Source organism: Anopheles funestus, chromosome 2RL (genome assembly GCF_943734845.2).
Source record: "Anopheles funestus chromosome 2RL, idAnoFuneDA-416_04, whole genome shotgun sequence".
NCBI lineage: Eukaryota > Metazoa > Arthropoda > Insecta > Diptera > Culicidae > Anopheles > Anopheles funestus.
Window position 1 is genome coordinate 22,215,520 of NC_064598.1, and position 19,275 is coordinate 22,234,794.

At 43.6% G+C, this 19,275-nt stretch overlaps 2 protein-coding genes and 1 long non-coding RNA gene across 8 annotated transcripts; 1 reads left to right on the forward strand and 2 right to left on the reverse strand.

Moving 5' to 3' along the window:
- On the reverse strand, positions 1–4,660 carry LOC125763809 (uncharacterized). 2 transcript variants are annotated; one of them, XM_049427346.1, is made up of 3 exons: positions 3,457–4,660; positions 3,293–3,376; positions 1–1,781 (listed from the first exon to the last, which is right to left on the reverse strand). In XM_049427346.1, exons 1-3 carry the CDS (start codon positions 3,837–3,839, stop codon positions 965–967), a joined length of 1,284 nt encoding a protein of 427 aa, XP_049283303.1. In that variant the 5' UTR covers positions 3,840–4,660; the 3' UTR covers positions 1–964. The 2 variants fall into 2 exon arrangements, with proteins under 2 accessions (XP_049283303.1, XP_049283304.1); XM_049427347.1 differs by lacking the exon at positions 1–1,781 and adding an exon at positions 1,920–3,099 and having other exon boundaries at positions 3,457–4,489.
- A 165-nt stretch (positions 4,661–4,825) lies between these two features.
- LOC125763803 (ATP-binding cassette subfamily C member 4) lies at positions 4,826–19,258 on the forward strand. Of its 4 annotated transcripts, none has more exons than XM_049427336.1 (10): positions 4,826–5,191; positions 11,781–12,337; positions 14,044–14,175; positions 14,261–14,556; positions 14,755–15,149; positions 15,208–16,656; positions 16,733–17,375; positions 17,452–17,682; positions 17,748–18,441; positions 18,514–19,258. In XM_049427336.1, the coding sequence occupies exons 2-10, from the start codon at positions 12,153–12,155 to the stop codon at positions 18,833–18,835; spliced, it is 4,347 nt and encodes a 1,448-aa protein (XP_049283293.1). In that variant the 5' UTR covers positions 4,826–5,191; positions 11,781–12,152; the 3' UTR covers positions 18,836–19,258. The 4 variants fall into 4 exon arrangements, with proteins under 4 accessions (XP_049283293.1, XP_049283294.1, XP_049283296.1 ...); XM_049427337.1 differs by having other exon boundaries at positions 4,829–4,962; XM_049427339.1 differs by lacking the exon at positions 4,826–5,191 and adding an exon at positions 10,829–11,419.
- Positions 8,658–10,813, reverse strand: LOC125763814 (uncharacterized). 2 transcript variants are annotated; one of them, XR_007418401.1, is made up of 4 exons: positions 10,205–10,813; positions 9,498–10,129; positions 9,359–9,420; positions 8,658–9,282 (listed from the first exon to the last, which is right to left on the reverse strand). It is a non-coding gene; the product is annotated as an uncharacterized LOC125763814 (long non-coding RNA). The 2 variants fall into 2 exon arrangements; XR_007418400.1 differs by having other exon boundaries at positions 9,498–10,813.
- Positions 19,259–19,275: the final 17 nt, after the last annotated feature.

Below are 19,275 nucleotides of genomic sequence, written 5' to 3' on the forward strand. Positions count from 1 at the left end.
CAATTGTTTGACAAGTTTCGAATGTTACAAAATATGAATGATGCACACGATGCGTTAATACGTTACAATCTATTTATCTTTCCATCTTATCAATCACTCACAATGATTACACTGTACAACGTCATAACTATCCCAGGAGCGGAAAGGAATATGGTGCATCATGGTTTTTGCTCTCACGCATACGATCTTGTTTAATGCATACTATAAATGCATCGATAAAATTTCTCCCCCAAAAAATACCCACGAAACTACTAATCACTTCCGATTAGTTTTGAACGACGATGAAAGACTCGCTACTACTCTAAGCATTATCACTGTTGTGGCGCGTTCTTTCCTACCGCACTTATAAGCGGGAATGAAAGCACGAATGAAAGGAAGGGTAAATATTTCAATAGAAATACTACAACAGAAAAACAACATAATAAAATGAAATCTTGAAAAAAAAACAAGCAAAAACAAACACACATAAAAGCTAGAAAAAAATGAACGAAAAAAAAAACATGAGTAAATAAAAGCAGCATCATTGACAGAAAAAACGGGAAAAGCATGGAAAAGGAATTCGTGTTTGGTGGATGCATTTGTGGACGTTGTAAAAAAAACAAAACAAAATAGAAAGACGTAACAATTAATTAAAACCATTCTCCTAAAAACTAAGTCCTTTTGTTGCGTGCACAGGCAAAGTGAAAAGGCAAAAAGGGGCAAAACGGAAAGAAATGAAATTCGTATAAGACTAATAAGCAAACAAAACCAAACGAAACTTCTCAAAAAAGGAAAACAAAAGTGAATACAAGAGAGCGACAAAACGCATTTGCAAACTGCATATAGTGTACCCGGGTAACAAATGAACCTCTGATGAGCAGGACGATAAAACATCAATAAAGTAATTAGAAAGGGAAAAGGATTCAATAGTCACAATCGAGACGGTTTATCTTTTTTTACAGCAGTTTTTTTGTTTCTCCACAAATCATTTCAAATAACCACAGTCGTGTGCGTGGCGGAACACATTCAATAAACGGCGACGACCGTACCGTGTTTTGATGCTTCGCAGCGTCATAATTTGTTCCAGCGGAACCGCCTCCGTACCCTCGATACTATCCAAATCCGGAATATCCGATTCGTCCAGCAGGGAAAGTGGCGTCGATTCCACCGCAATACCGCATCCAAACCGACCGAACTGTTCTAATTCGCTGTTCAGTACGCTGGCGGGGAACGTTTCGGCTGGATCCGTGCCAAGATCGCTCACCAGTTCGCTAAAGCTTTGATAGTAAGCACTCAGCAGCTGCTCGTAATGTTGCACACGTAGTGCCTGATCGGTACAGCAGTACACGAAAAGGATGATGTCCAGCACCGGAGAACCGTACCGAACCATCTGGAAGTCGATCATACGAACGTGGCTTACCGGATGGAAGAGAAAATTGGGCAACCAACAGTCACCGTGCGTTAGTACGGAGTACTGGTTGCGCGAGTGCGTCAATTCAACCATCATGCCGTAGATGTTTCCGTCCAGGAATTCCAAAACCGCACGCTTGAAACAGGGCGGATATTCTTCCGGATCTTCCGCACATTCGATCTCGAGCGCTTCCTTGGAGATGGTGACTAAACGCTGCATAAAGTTCCGGTACCATGGTTCGAGTCGGGCACTGTAGTACGTTTCCTGCAGTTGGTCCACAAGCGTCTGGAAGGTGTGCGGTTCTTGCTGCTTCATTGCAAACGATAATGCGTGTAAGCGCGCCAACGAACGGATACAGCGAAGGCATTCGTCCAGTTCGACTCCTTTGCTCCTGGGCGGGTAAGTGAAACAAATAACGACAAATATTTTCATGATTAATCGTAAAAGAGACACAGCCTTCCTTGAGACGGCCTTAGATGGTTTTAGACGGTGTGATGTCATCGAAATCTTTTGTATCTATGCGTCGGAATGGAAGATGGATTATTTTGTTTTTTTTTATCTTTATTAAACGTGCATGCTCCCGTGAGGTAGTTGACTATTTTATCAAAATTTATAAAGAAATAAGGGATCTAATTTTACGCATAGAACAAGGGACAAGGAACCCAACATTATGAAGAGATTATTGGACTTATTATCAAGCTAATAGGACACTAGTGTTCGCTCCATATTCCGAACAAACAGAGCAAAGAATAGAAAGTTTATACGCTTGATTTTCCGATAAATGCCAAATAATTATGTTGGTTTTTTTGTTTTTAAAATATCCCATAGAATTGATATCAATTTATTCATTATAGAGTCGTCCGTATCTCAACGGAACACCATCAAAATCCGTGGTACCATTTGTTCACTCCAAGTAACCCATATCGGTGGCATGACGGAACATATCAGTTAAGCGTAGCCTTCCAGCTTGGCTCGCGATAGGTCGCAAGATCCAAATCGTTTCGATCGGAATCGCTTCCTCGCCCGTGATCTTGTCCAGATCCGGCACTTCCGACTCATCCAGCAGTGAGAACGGTATCGATTCGATGCCCATACCGCACCCGAACCGGGCATACTGTTTCAGTTCCTTCTCTAGCTCCGAGTATGGGAAAACGACTTCCGGGTCCGAACCGAGATCGCGCAACATCTCCGCCAACCCCCCATAGTACGCATCCAACAGATCCTGATAGTGTGTCTCACGCAACTGCTGTGTGGTGCAGGAGTACACAAAGAAGGAAATGTCCAGCACGGGCGAACTGTACCGGGCCAGCTGGAAATCGATCATACGCATTGCCGGTGAACTATCGTGAAACATAAAGTTCGGCATCCAGCAATCGCCATGATTGATGACGGAGTTTTGATTACGGGCGTGCGTCAAATAAACCATGTGATCGTACATATCGCAGTCGAAAAATTTCTCCATCTTGCGCTCCAGGTCCGTACCGGGATATTCGCGGGCCATTGCATCGCGCGATATACCGAGCTGCACCTGCAGGAAGTTGTTGTACCACCATTTCAGCCGGGCATCGTAGTACGTTTCCTCCACGTACTGATGAGCGATCTCGTGAAAGCGGTCCGGTTCCTGTTCCTTCATTGCAAGCGACAGAGCATGGAAGCGGCCGAGAGAACGCATGCAACGCTGACACTCCTCCAGTCCGACACCTTTGGCTCTAGGTAAAATAAATAGGATGAAGGAGTACAGGTTAAACAAAAAAAACATAAACGATTCAGCCCTTAAGAAAAGGTCAGTGAGCCACAAAATTGGTTATTGGCGATATACAAACAAAAAGTGTGAAGCAAGTGCAATTCTAGTGCCTTTCATGTAACTAAAACTAACATCCACTAATCGAGCATGGAACCTACCTTGAAGCCGTCTTGTACCCGTACTGACCAAGGTCGTCCATTGCGACGAAATCATTCACACCGTCCGTGTACGCAACAAAGCACCTAAAAAAGATTCCATTCCGAGAGGAAGCAAATGAACCAACAGAACCACACATCGTATCGATTTTCTTATACGATATTACCTATCAATGTCCTTGAATGGATTCTTCGGTTTGCGCGCCTCCTGAAAACGGTACAGCTCCTTCAGCACCACATTGTAGAAGTTGACCTCGTTGCGAAAGAAATCCGCCGACCGGAACGTATTCCGACGTCCAACATTCTTCGGGATCGTCTTCACAACCACATTCACCACCATCGGTTCTTGGTCCGGTTCGTTCGGTTCGCCGGTAAGCTGTATGCGGTACAGTTCACTCAGATACGCATCTCCCTTGGTGAAGTTAGTTTCCGGAATCTTCCAGCTAATGCACCGTTTACCGCCCGCACTGCGTACAATCTCGTCAAGCGTTTCTTCGGTAAATTTCGCTGAAATATCACTCAACTTCACAGCAGCCCTCGGAGTATCCATGGTGAAGATATCGCTTGCTTTGCGTGCTTTTTTGCTTAAAAAGCTGAAACCGTCACCCGGTCGACACACAGTTACGACTGAACACGGTTTGCTTCCCAGTCGACGGATGGTCCTTATCGCACTCTTATCGGGACAGTAGAGTTTGAGGCAACTGATTTGACTTCGTGTACGGATTGGCGCACAATTGATCAATTAGACTGTGGATCGTCTATTCTGATTCGCAACCGGAATCGGTAGAGCGCTTGTCACCACAATGTGGGCCACATCAGCAACAATTGTAAGGTAGCCTTTTTATGTCGTCAATCAGCAATAGACACACAAGTGAATCTTTAGGGGCCAACACACAAGGAAGAAGAAAAATGGCACCAAAGATAAGAAACGCTTGGGCGGATGAATGGTGTATGCGAATGGAATATGATTTGCCAAAGATAGCCAGACCCGCCAAGGGTACGTGAAAAAAAAACCCGCCGTAAATGACTTCACAAACACATCCACTGGATTGACGGAACGATTTTGCCGGGTATTGTTTTTTTTTTTATAAACTGCGTCGGCGTGCGTACGAAACTCATGATTTGGATGGCTGTATGGGTGACCGCACGGGTGTTGTTTATGTTTATGAAGCATAGGGCGCATAACTCCCACGAGGGTGGAAGAAACCTTCAATGTGTTTGTAGCCGCGCTTCGCCGTTTGAAAAAAAAATGGTCAGGAACACCCTGTGCCTGTACAGTGCGCTGAAACGTGAACAGGAAAAAGGAGATTAGTTAATGATGGTAAATAATTAGTAAATTATTATGTTGATCAAAACATAACAAAACTCTGTAGGTAAAAGGTTTAAGAACTATGTTTCCTGCATGTTGCAACTGTGTGAACTTCCAACCTCCGAAATCTCAACCGGGGTGTGTAAACACGTTAATCTCTTCTCGCGCGACTGTGGGCAGTAGCTTTTTTTTGTAATTGTGTCTAGCATATACATACACCCCTACAAGGGGGTTGATGTTTGTGCATTCATTTTATTGCGAGCAGCCGCACTGGTCTGAGGTTACGGCGCCTCTTTCGACGGTGCCATATTCGCGCATTATACTGTGTTTGTTTCTGTTTCCGCGTGTTAAAATCCCGCTGCAAGTGAGTTTTACCTTATCCCGTACGATAAGAGTGAAGTGTGATAAAAATAGTTTGTTCGAATTGAAAGCTAGAATGCGATAAGTTGATCGGCCAAAAAGGCAAACTGCGGAGCGAAAGAGAGGTGATCGCGTGCCGGCATCCATTCACAACCTGTTGCAAAGCGTTTATAGAACATTGGACAACGTAAACACGCGCGTCATCGTCTAGCGGGCATCATATAGGTTGAAAGGTGCATACAATGACGAGCAATTAACGTGGGGCAGTAATAAAGTTCCGAACATAGAGAGAAACATTGAACCGGTCAAACGGTTTCTTGCTGCCGTATCATATAGGTATCTCGTACTGAAACAGAAGCATGATTTATGCTCACCAAAGAGACAGACAACGGCACAAATCGCCAGTGACGACGCCGAACGTGAATAGCATATATTTTTGGAATGTGTAGTTGCTGGTGGCCGTCTGGCGGTATTACAGGCACGTCAGTCAAATTCCTACCGGAGGGCGATGCTTCATGTACAGATTTTTTTTATTAGTTCAGGAACTTGAGCTGCGTGTGTATTTTTGTTGCGTAAGAGTATAAGAACTTTTACGATTTCCGTCCACCAATGTTCGGTGGCAAACATTGAAGCATGGCACGTGCCAAAGCGATTAGCGTAATTATCAGCTCTGGCTTTGCGACGAAGTCCACGAAAATTTCACCTCACAAGACATTTCCGGATCACTAAAATAGTGACATTTATTAATATGTTTTTTATTAACATTATGTGAAAAAGCAGGCCTTGAAACGTAACGTTCTTTGCGCTTCGTATCGAGCGCAGTGACCCTTCCAGAAACATGTTTACTTTGGTCGCTTATCATTATCGGAGTTCGGAAATTGGAAAGCAACAAAAACATCAGTAAATGGTGAAATAATTTCATATGTAAAAAAAACATTGAAATTTGTATTGAGCTGCAATTTTTTCCAGCATTTGTATACCACCATGAAGCGAGGAAGTGCTCTGGAGTGACGAGCGTACCACGGAGGTTACTAGATTACGCGAATGAATTCAGCTTTCAACAATGCCGAGGGAACGATGATCTTTTTCTGTTCCATCGTTCTTCGGTTGTGTTGCTTACGAGTTATCAAACTCCCAGGTTCATGAGGGAGATAATACATGCGGGAACAGTTGATGTTGTTGCATCAACTCCACTCACCCCCCTATCGACAAACTGCTCGCCTGAGAGTGAATTTCGAGTAAAATTCACGGCTTCACAAGCGGCTTCACAAAAGCTTCACAGCAGATCTTGTGAAGCCGTTTTTTGAGAGTGTGTGCGTGAGATTCATGATTTCATGAGCCCCTATCGACAAAGTGTTCATCGATGGATGAATTTTTTGAAAAGGCGGTGAAAATTTTGCTCGAATCACCACAAAATGAGAGTGTGTGCGTGGCTCGCTGTATCGCGATAGAGTTCGGCGTGTGTCGAATGAATGTTCAAAAAGGTCGTAGTAGGCTTAAAATCTGTCTTTCTGTTTTCGCTCGGTCGCTGTACATTTTCATACGGGAATAGTTGGTGAATTGTGGATTGCGTCAGTTCGTGGACTGTGTATTCGATTGTGAAATAGTGTTTGCCAAGTTGTTCCAGTTCTAGTTCTAAAAGGATGTTCCTGTGCCGGCACTGGTAAGTTGTACCGCCAGAGTGATGACCTACTGGCGCTGCTTTTGGCTGAATACGACGATGCAAAGTCAGGACAAGCTGTTTCAAGACATTTGGAGAGCAACGCGCGGCGACATATGGCCACAGCTGCCGGTCCTCATATCTAGAGGTTTGGTGTACACAAATAAGGAAACAGGAAGGACCAGGAAGCTGGATTCAAGTGCCGTAGTGTGAAATACTTCGTCAAAAGATAAAAACGCGTGTTATCTAACAACTGCTCCAAACGTCCCTTTGGCCTACTGCTTCAAAGGCAGGCTACCCTCTACAATCAATGCCATGGCGTCTAACGCGATCGGTTTAACGTTCTGCATCCTCTTCCGGACTGCAGCTGACTTTTATTCTTCGGAGCTGACGCTCGGAAAGAGCGTATGAATCGACGGCCACATCTTTTTTGCATCACTTGAAAGGAACAAACGACTAGACACGCTCGTGATTATCCAGTTCGATGATGCACCAGCTAATGGAAGTAAAAGACAAGTCCATCTTACTATTGGCTGCTCTGCTGATCTGTTCTAAATCGGTTTGTATCGCTGCTAACGATTCTCCAAGAAGTGTCAGTGTCCTAATCTTCCTTATTTTCATTGCTCAACAAACAGGATAGTGGAAACCGCTCTTGTTGACACTCTACATAGCCGCTGGATTGCATTTTTCTTCGCTCTGCTCAGAGTGCGTGACCTTGGTTTGTTGTGGCAATCTATCAGTCAATTAACAGTCCCTTCAGGTAAATATTGTACATTCTTATGGACGATTGTTGTATTGTTTTACGTATGTATATCTAATGAAGCATACTTTTTCAGCAAAACAAGTTCGGTCCTCCGTACACATCTGATTTCCGTAAGAAGTACGCCTCAAATTCGAAGGAGACAATGTTCTATCGCCACCTAACACCTCTACAAACCGTGACCGATAAAGCTTGTCGTTGGAGGATCAACATACTCCGCCAAAGGTTAAGGTCGGTCGAATCATAGACTAACTCGAGTAAGTAATATGTTATACTTTTAGCAAATTGTAGAAAAATTAATTAATAATCTTGTTTTTTCTTGTATCATGTACAGGAATCGCCACTCGATACGAGAATATTATTGGTTCCAATAATACAAGGTTCCAACCTTGTTTTTCGCCGTTTGTTATACGTAAGTATGCCTAAATAAAACGTTTGTTAATACTTAACTGACATACGTATTTTTATCACTTCCATATCGGTCTTAGATTCCATTTGCAGATACAAAATGGAGTGAAAGATGCAAAAAATCGCGTGATAATGTGGTCAAAATAAAATCCAGATCGCACACGATAACAAACTCAAAGGCACGATGTTAGTTTGTTTTGAAACGCGATAAAAGTTCCATTGAAAATTTTCGCCTGGACCTATTTGATTGATGTAGGATATGAATCTCTTCGAAACTTGATCTTGGAAGGGGGAAAATGTCCACGATGATGTATTGTTTATGCTGCACCGATCGAAACAGACCGCGTGATTATGAAAACGGTAACAAATCGTGGGCAGAATAATGTGGACCAGGATTAGAAACCCATGGCTAAGCTGGCGCAGAATGCGAGCGTTGAAAATTGTACGCTGTCTGGATGGATGCTGGATTTTTTCTGGGGTATGGTCTAAAACTATGTAGATAATAAGAATAGAAAAAAGGTATGATATTGATATTGTTATGGTTCTAAAACAGTACATGTTAATTGTTATCTTTTTACGCTTGCCATAAAACCAGGAAAAATAAAAAAAATAATATTATATTTGTTAAAAACATAAAATGTTTTCATTGCACCGTTGAAAATCAACGGTGCGGAAAGAACGATTGAAAATGAACATTACAGAGTAAAAATGAACCTTACGAAAACGCGCTCATGAAATAATGAATCTCACGCACACACTCTCAAAAAACGGCTTCACAAGATCTGCTGTGAAGCTTTTGTGAAGCCGCTTGTGAAGCCGTGAATTTTACTCGAAATTCACTCTCAGGCGAGCAGTTTGTCGATAGGGGCGCGTTTTCGTAAGGTTCATTTTAACGCTGTAATATTCATTTTCAATCGTTCTTTCCGCACCGTTGATTTTCAACGGTGCAATGAAAACATTTTTTGTTTTTAACAAATATAATATTATTTTTTTATTTTTACTGGTTTTATGGCAAGCGTAAAAAGATAACAATTAACATGTACTGTTTTAGAACCATAATGATATCAATATCTTACGCTTCATACCTTTTTTTCTATTCTTATTATCTACATAGTTTTAGACCATACCCCAGAAAAAATCCAGCATCCATCCAGACAGCGTACAATTTTCAACGCACGTATTCTGGTCCACATGATTCCGCCCACGATTTGTTACCGTTTTTCATGATCACGCGGCCATTTTCGATCGGTGCAGCGTAAACAATACATAATCGTGGACATTTTCCCCCTTCTAAGATCAAGCTTCGAAGAGATTCATATCCTGTATCAATCAAATAGGTCCTGGCGAAAATTTTCAATGGAATTTTCAGCGTGTTTCGAAACAAACTAACATCGTGTCTTTGAGTTTGGTATCGTGTGCGATCTCGATTGAATTTTGACCGCATTAACACGCGATTTTTTGCATCTTTTACTCCATTTTGTATCTGTAAATGGAATCTAAGATCGATATGGAAGAGATAAAAATACGTATGTTAGTTAAGCATTAACAAACGTTTTATTTAGGCTTACTTACGTATAACAAACGGCGAAAAACAAGGTTCCAACCAATAATAACCTCGTAACGAGTGGCGATTCCTGTATATGTGCAAGAAGAAATAAAATTATTGATTATTTTCTCTACAATTTTTTTAAAAGTATAACATATTACTTACCTTAGTTAGTTTATGATTCGACCGACCTTCAACTTTGGCGCAGTATATTATCCTAGACGGAGGATCAAAGGCTAGCTTTATCGGTCACGGTTTGTAGAGGTGCTAGGTGCAGATAGAACATTGTCTCCTTCGAATTTGAGGCGTAATTCTTACGGAAATCAGATGTGTACGGAGGACCGAACGTCTTTTGCCTGAAAAAGTATGTTTCATTAGATATACATACGTAAAACAATACAACAATCGTCCATAAGAATGGACAATACTTACCTGAAAGGACTGTTAATTGACTGGTAGATTGCCACAACAAACCAAGGTCACGCACTGTGAGCAGAGCGAAGAAAAATCCAATCCAGCGCCTATGTTTGTTGAGCAATGAAAATAAGGAAGATTAGGACACTGACACTTCTTCGAGAATCGTTAGCTGCGATACAAACCGATTTAGAACCGATCAGCAGCAAAAACAACCAATACTAAGGTTGGCTTGTCTTTCACTTCCATTGGCAGGTGCATCATAGAACTGGATAATCACGACCATGTCCAATAAATTGTCCCTTTCAAATGACGCGGAAAAGATGCTTCTAGCGATTCGTACGCTCTGTCCGAGAGCAACCACCAAGAAGTATGAATGTCAACTGAAATAAGAAGAAGAAGTTCCACGTTCAACCGATTGCGTTAGACGCCACTGGCACTGGCACACGGTAGCCTACCTTTGAAGCAGTAGGCCAAAGGGACGCGTAGGCGCAGTTGTTAGAAAACACGCGTTTTTCTCTGTTGACGAAGTATTTCACACTACGGCACTTGAATCTAGCTTCGAGCTCCTTCCTGCTTCCTGAATTTGTGTACACAAAAACCTCTAGATATGAGGACCGTTAACTGTGGCCATATGTCCCCACGCGTTGTTTTCCAAAAGTCTTGAAACAGTTTGTCCTGCCTCTGCATCGTTGTATTCAGCCGAAAGCTGCGCCAGCAGGTTATCACGCTGGCAGTACAAATTACCAGTGCCGGCACAGGAATATCCTTTTAGAACTAGAACTGGAACAACTTGGCAAACACTATTCCACAATCGAATAAACAGTCCACGAACTGGCGCAATCCACAATTTACGAACTATTCCCGCATGAAACTAGACAATGACCGAGCGAAAACAGGCAAACAGATTTTAGCCTACTACGACCTTTTTGAACATTCATTCGACACACGCCGAACTCTATCGCGATACATCGAGCCACGCACACACTCTCATTTTGGGGTGATTCGAGCAAAATTTTCACCCCCCTTTCAAAAAATTCATCCATCGATGAACACTTTGTCGATAGGGCCGTGTGCAGATTGATTCGCACAACTTGACGATTGGTTCGTTACTTTATTTCTTCTGGTCGATTGGAAATAGGGTTCGCTTTACGGGGCAGGGTAATGATTGGCTTTATCACGGCTGCCATTACATAAAGTACGCATTTCTAGGGAGTTACTTGATAGTTTGTCTAGAAATTGATTTGAAGTCATTTTGGATGACACACAGAACTAAAGTTGTAAATTATATAGGCTTTTTACGCCCCTACAGTTCAGTACAGTACAGTATACAAAAAAAAGTTCTCGTAACTCTCAGTGAGAAGACGACCAAACAAAGGTTATTATGGACAGTTAATCCATCCTCAAACATTCTTTGGCCGATCATCTTGCATTTCACCCCGTTGATATGACGACATTCAGTCATCATAATCAGGATTCTGTAGCCTCTTATCAGCTTGGAAAAACTTTGCCTACTTTGCCGTAGCTCGAGCTACCGAACTCAGAGAGTGCGTAGTTATGTCTTCAGTACATTAGTTACGCTCGTTGTTTCGTGCAGACCAGATCGTCAAATTAACGCTAGCTGTCGATCGAACATTTCACCATCAGACAACGTTTTACACCATTGAGTCAAGGTAGAAGGCTACACTGGATATAGCCATCAATAAAGAATCATTTGACATCTTTAATTGACCCTCTTTAGCGTGTACACCATGGACACGACACTCAGGTTTTTTGTTTTTGGAGAATTTGTTAGAATAGTTGCAATAATTGAGCGAGGACAGTGCTAGTGATCAGTGGATGATACATTAACTTCCTTCCGTTTGCGGCCGTAGCGATAAGGCAACATCCCTCGGTTACTCACACTCATCCAAACTCGCTGATGTCGTTTAGCTCCAATTTCCGGTGGAAGTGATTTTACGATCGAATTACAATTTTATTTACGACCTCGCACACAGTGTAAGTAACCGTCTTCGTCTACGATCTGTTTTGCAGGTTGCACAAATTATCAATTCCGTTCCGTCCGCGCGCTTTTTTTTTGCGGAACCAAGTGCCTTGAAAGTTGGGGTGATATTCGGAAGACGTTTCTTCTTCTTCGTCGTAAGGTCATAAAATGTATAGCTGGTGAGGTGGAATCGTTTCAATGTGCCTTGCTGTGGACATAGTGCAATGTCATTTAGTACCGTCCGATCGTATACGATCCGGTGATAAGTGTGTAGAGTGAATGTGCCTTACGACGCTACTGCTGTGTCTGGTCCATCAGTGCTGTTACAGTGATTCTAACGCATTTCCCCGTCGGCGCAGTCCGGTGCAAGTGATCGAGCTAGTGATTCACCGGTTTCCACGTGTCCACGCACCGCAACGACGATGGACAGCTCCACGAAGCCGGTGAAGAAAAACCCACGCAAGGGAGCGTTCTGTCTGTCGCAGCTATTCTTCGGCTGGTTGCTACCATTGTTCTACCGTGGATCACGCCGTGGTCTCGGCAAGGATGATCTTACCAAGTGTCTGAGGGCGGACCGATCCGAGGATTTGGGCGAAGAGTTGGAAGAGTAAGTACGCACGGTGTCAATCACACACGCGGCGCTGATAGTTTTGCGGTCAAGGCACTACGAATCTGTTGCGTGCTTGTGTAAATTTCGAATACAGATGCGTATCGGTTTGAGCTAGTGACCTACTGAAGAGGCTGTAAAGGGATGCGTACGTTATTTGCTCATCGATTCGTTCTATTGATAAATTCGGTTCGTTTTTCCCTTTTTTCTTTTCTGTTCTCCTCGAAGCGTAGACGCGTGATTTGCTTTGATGCAAATGATATCTTTTTATCCCTTAAGTTTTACTTTAGGGTTTAATAATTATGATATAGCAATAAAACTCGATCGTCATATTTGCTCTGTTGTCTAGGCTAGGCAAACCAAATGCAAATTAAATGAAGCTATTTTACTAGGCCCTTTCTCTCCCATTCTCTACTATTTTACATGGAAGTGTTCATCAACGGGAAATATTGCCACGATCACCTCTATGATCATTCCCGCAATGGATGCTTTTAGTTTTATCAACGAAAATTTATGTCACATTTGTTTCACTGTCCTTCAAACGGAGACGTCCGTCCGATAAGCATCGGAGGGTTAGTTCGTCCGGTATCTAACGTGAAGATACCATACCATTGTAGCTGCCATTTCAGAACTAACCTGGCCCAATAAGCCTGTAACTTGTGCGGTGTGTGAAATGTGTCAACAAAACACACCACACGGAGGCCTTGAAATGTTTAAGCTTAACAAACATTTGGTTTTCTTTTCTGGTTTTATTATTTTTAATTTTTATACTATTTATCTACCGTAGAATTTACACCGTTTTCGTTCCCGCTATCGGGACACGCCGCACGGGTTTGTGTTTGTGAGATGATTAGCAAAGATGAAACAATCTAATAGGACCAGTATTTGCTGCTTCATCACAAACCTGTCCATCTGTCCAAGTCTTGCAAAGTGTTTCGAGCTATTCGAATTTTGTTTTTCCAAAATGCTATTCCAAAAAACCTGTTCTCTGGACAGTTGAAAGAATTGAATCTCGTCAACGCTTCGCGCTTCCATAATTGTGAAAAGGCAAAGAATGAGACAAATTTATGTTGTTATGGCTGTTAAAGTGAACATTCTCGAATTATGATTGCCGGGGATTGCTTTAAACCAGATTTTCAGTGTCGATCGACCGCATTTGGTTGGACAATACCAAGCACACAATAAGCCAACATCAAACATAATCAATCATTCTTATTAAGCCTAACAGTAGTGTTGATTGGAGCAATTATAAAGCACCCAAAAATTGGAACGCTTTCAAGATCGATCGATCGAGAAGTAAAGCAACATTTATTAACCGCTTTGTGTGTATGGATTATGCAGAATAATTACCCCAATATGGCGATGAATTTATTCGTACATCATTTGTAATCCTTCAGAGAAGCGTCAAGACTTATTATCTATCCAGGAAAATAACCGCAACATGTTTAATGTTGCTCCCCAAACAAATATGAACGCACCACCGATTATCAACAGTTCATTGCATCGGTGTACATGTGATGCATCGGTTTGTAATGCGGAAATCATAATATAATTCTACGGTCTGTTATCGGTGCCTTTGCCAATCGTCAATTATCATGTCAACCGCCATTGAATGGCATCGTATCATTTACATTACACAGCATTATCGTACTATGGTGTCTATAAATTAATGTGTGTTTTTATTTTGTTTCTCTTCCTCCCGTTAGGCAATGGGAAAAGGAAATTTCCCAGGCACGAATCGCTAGCCGCGAACCGAAGCTACGCAATGCTCTGTTCCGCACATTCTACAAGCAGAGTCTCTTCGATGGATTTCTCATATTTCTATTCGTTTTAATAAAGTACGTACAAATTCCATTATTGGGTTTGAGGTTGCTAGACATACCTATTTCATAAGAACACTCTCTTTCCCGATTGATCCTTCAGAACCATTCTACCGGTGGTGTTGGCACAGTTGCTGATCCAATTTCGGGAACCCACCAATTCAACGCACGTTGCAGTGGCAAACATCGATCATGGCGTGATTAGCACGGTACCACCGATGGCAATGCCGCTGATGATGCTTCCGGAGACGACCCTGTCGCATCTGGAAAATCTCGTGTTCGACGAGACAGCCATGATAAATAAACGACGGCGGAAACGCCGGATCCGGATCGATGACGATCAGCCGGCACCGGGCAATAGTATTGGTGGAAATAAACCAACCGCCACTGGACAGGAAGGTAAAAACTGAAACCGTATTTTCCATTTTGTGTGTAATTGATTAACTGATCGTTCGGTGTAATATTACTTTGAACCGATAGACTACAACTTATCAAGTCTTATGTCATCTTATCATGCTGACTAGCAAAACATTCCAATTAATTAGCTTTTTCCATTTTTTTCTCTCTCCATTTTACGATTCCATCGCTGAATTCCAGATGATACCATAGAGACAACTATGTTTCCCGACATTAGCGAAATGTTTGAAGCAACCGAAAACTCAACGGTGACTGCAAACAGCACGATCGTAGACGATCTGTCTGATTTCCTTCAGCATGCATGGAACGATGAGTTTTGGCTTTCGGGATTGCTGGTACTGTTGACTTTGTTCGGTTGTTTCTGCTGCCATCATTCAGATCTCCGAGAACGTCTCGTCGGAGCTAGAATGCGTATTGCCTGCTGTTCGTTAATCTACCGCAAAACGCTCCGTATGTCAAGGAAGGCGGCCGGCCAAACGCCCGCAGGATATATGATCAATTTGCTGTCGAACGATGTGAGCCGGTTGGATTATGGATTCATCTACATGCATTACGTTTGGGTGCTACCATTCCAGGTAAGCTGGCAGACAGCTTAAGCGACAAAGGAAAGCTAATCGGATCCTTTGATTTTAGGCTTGCTTTACCTGCTACCTTATCTGGCGCCGGGTACAATGGGCCGCTATTGTCGGTGTAGTTGGACTGCTCGTGAAAACAATTCCCGTACAAACCGGGCTAAGTCGATTGAGCTCGATCATTCGTATGCGCGTTGCGAAAAAGACGGATCAGCGTGTTGGCATCATGAACGAGCTGATCCAGGGCATCCAGGTGATAAAGATGTATGCGTGGGAGAAACCATTCCACAAGGTAGTTTCGATAGCCCGCAAGAAGGAAGTGCGACAGATACGGTGGGCATCGTACATCCGTGGCATTTACCTAAGCACGATGGTGTTTACCGAACGATCCACCCTGTTTCTTGCGATCGCATGCTGTGTGATCGAGGGCCGATCCATCACGGCGGACATCGTGTTCCCGATGGCACAGTTTTTTAACATTCTTCAGCTAACGGCGGCCATCTTTTATCCGCTTGCCGTGTCACTCGGTGCGGAAGCACTCGTATCGATCGATCGCATACAGGAGTTTCTGGCGTTGGAAGAGCATGACTCAAAACCACAGTTGTCCAGCGGTGGACTGCAGCGTCATCTGAACGATCTTCCTTTTAGCGAGGACAACAGTAAGCCAGCACTGGATCTACAGAAGGTTACTGCCAGCTGGGAAGAAACGACCGAAAAAACGTTAAAAGATATCACCGTGAAGATCGACGCCGGTAAGCTACTGGCCGTAATTGGACCGGTTGGTGCCGGCAAAAGCTCCCTGCTGCAAATGTTGCTCGGTGAGCTTCCGATTCAAAATGGCACTGCGACTATTAATGGGGATGTATCGTACGGATCGCAAGAACCATGGTTATTTACTGGTACCGTGCGAAATAATATACTTTTCGGGTTGCCGTACGATCGTCACCGATATCAAGCGGTAGTACGACACTGTGCTCTTGCGACAGACTTCCAGCAGCTGCCTGACGGTGATAAAACCGTGGTAGGCGAACGAGGAACTTCCCTGTCCGGTGGACAGCGCGCTCGTGTTAGTTTGGCGCGTGCCGTGTACAACAATGCTTCCATCTATCTGCTAGATGATCCGCTCAGTGCGGTCGATGCACACGTCGGTAAGCATCTGTTCGACGAAGTGATCGGTCCACGAGGATATCTTGCGCAGAAACAGAAGGCAACGCGCGTGCTAGTGACGCATCAAGTACATTTCCTCAAAGAAGCCGATTGGATTGTGATTATCGAGGGTGGTAAAATTGTGACCCAAGGTACGTACACGGAGCTGGCTAATGGTAAGATTGACTTTGGCAAGCTGTTGAAATCTGGCGGTAACGAGAAGAATGTTTCGGATGAGAATGTACTCTCGGGAGACATTCCTGAAGACGAAATACCGTTCATTGATGGTGTTACGCTCGATGGGTATAAGCTGCTAAAGGGAAGCACCGTCTCATTACGTGGTGTTACACCGAGTTCTTGTGCGGTAAGTTAACGTACAGCATATTCTGGGGTATAATCACAATACAAGGGTTGTGCTTTCGCATTCCATCTATTTACAGTCGAGTGTGGCCGAAAACCTTGGTCGGCAAGTAGCAGAGGACCAGGCAGAAGGTAGCATTTCGTGGCGCATTTGGGCAACTTACTTCCTCTCCGGAGGCAACATACTAATGCTGCTCTTCACCTTCCTGATGCTGCTCTTGTCACAAGCGATCGTCAGTGGGTCGGATTACTTCGTAACGTACTGGACGCGAAAGGAAGAATTGCGACTGGCGAACGAATTCGCGGTACACACATCGACCGTTGACTTTCTGTACACGTACGGCGTGATTATTATCGGCGTGGTCATATTCACCATATTCCGAGGGTATCTGTTTTTCAACATTTGCATGAAAGCTTCCCGAAATCTGCACGATCGAATGTTTGCCCGCATTCTGACCGCCCCGATGCGCTTCTTCGATACGAACCCTTCCGGGCGAATTCTCAACCGCTTCTCTAAAGACATGGGAGCGATCGACGAACTGCTGCCAAAGGCGATGATTGAAGCCATCCAGATACTTTTAGTGATGACTGGTATTTTAACGATGATAACGATCGTGAATCCGCTGCTGTTAGTACCACTGTTCGGAGCAGTTTTGCTGTACGCCATTGCTCTGAAGCTGTATCTACGACCAATTCAAGATTTGAAGCGTTTGGAAGGAATCAGTAAGTGAAAGAGAAACTCCCATCATGCATAATGTAAATTGATGTAATGATTTGATTTTTCTTTGTACCGTAACAGCACGCAGTCCGGTGTTTTCACATCTTTCGGCAACACTGTCCGGTTTGTCAACCATCCGTTCGAGTGGTGTCCAGGAAAAGATTCGGGAAGAATTCGACGATCTGCAGAACGTTCATTCGGCTGTCTGGCAGCTGACAATGGCCAGCAATGCTGCTCTCGGGCTGTGGCTTGATTGCATCAGTACGGCATTCGTGGCTTGTGTGACATTCAGTTTTATTGTGTTACATCAAGGTAAGATATGGGGTATGATTATGGCTGCACAGGTGCTGCTTACTGAACGCTTCCTTTCTCCACAGATACCTTCAGTGCTAACGTGGGTTTAGCCATCTCGCAGGCACTCATTCTCACCGGTATGGTACAGTACGGTATCCGTCAGACGACAGAATCGATCCAGCAGATGACGGCCGTCGAACGTGTCGTACAGTACACTGAAATTTCCCCCGAGACGGATCCACCGAAGGTGCCACCAGGCGACTGGCCCTGGAAAGGACAGGTTCAGTTCCATAATATGTCACTCCGCTATGAACGGGACACACCGCCGGTGTTGAAGAACCTGGAGCTTATTATCGAACCTACGTGGAAGGTGGGAATTGTCGGCCGTACTGGTGCGGGTAAATCGTCCCTAATCGGAGCATTGTTCCGGTTGGCACGGATCGAGGGACGCATAATGATCGATGGTATCGATACGGGCGTAATTTCTCTTGAAGCGTTACGTTCAAAGATATCGATCATCCCGCAAGATCCGGTACTGTTCAGTGCCACCATACGCTACAATCTGGACCCGTTCAGTTTGTACGACGATGATATGCTGTGGCGTGCGATTGCTGAGGTGGAGCTTCGTTCCGCCATCAGTGGGCTGGACTTTATGGTGACGGAAGGAGGCACAAACTTTAGTGTTGGTCAGCGGCAACTGATCTGCTTAGCTCGAGCGATTCTGCGGAACAATAAAATCCTGGTGCTGGATGAAGCCACCGCTAATGTTGATCCACAGTTAGTACCACCAGTATCACCAAAATTTTGCAAAGTGCTAACCCAATATATTTAACCTATTTTTATTTGCAGGACGGACGCTTTAATACAGAAAACCATCCGGGAAAAGTTTAAACACTGCACGGTTCTTACGGTTGCGCATCGGCTACACACGGTAATGGATTCCGATCGCATACTTGTGATGGATGCCGGCGAAGCTCGAGAATTTGATGTTCCTCACATTTTGCTGCAACAGGATGGTAGCATTTTACGCGAAATGGTCGAAGCTACAGGACAGTCCGAGTCGGAATCTCTGAAACGAATTGCGGCGGCCACTTATGAACGAATGGATCCGAACCGCCATCTTATGAACGGTATGCCAAATCCGTGGCGTTTCGGCAAAGAAACACCTTAATGAACTAGAACAAAACTCATCAGACGGTAAAAGCGGACACGCATTTGCTGCCCTTTGCCAGGAGCTACTGGCACTGTCTCTTAATTTAATTCGCCTTACCGATAGGCTGGGTATCAAAGCAAAACATCACGGAAGTCACTCTTCCATGATCCAGTGACCTATTTTGGAATCGTTCAAGATTTACAACATTGTACAGGAGATGCTTTTTGTTTCGTGGTTTTGAAGTGTTTTTGTTTATAATGGTGTAGTTGTTAGAGCTTATTTTACTACTTACCCTCGTGCACGGTACTTTGACGATCGAACAACGATAATCTACAAAACTTAATGTACTTTAAATACTAAGTATCACGTCCTGCAGTTGTGGCCAATGCCGAATGTTTACAAAAGAAATAAAATAAATACAATAATTTTGAATATTTTTAACATTTTTCTTCTTCTTT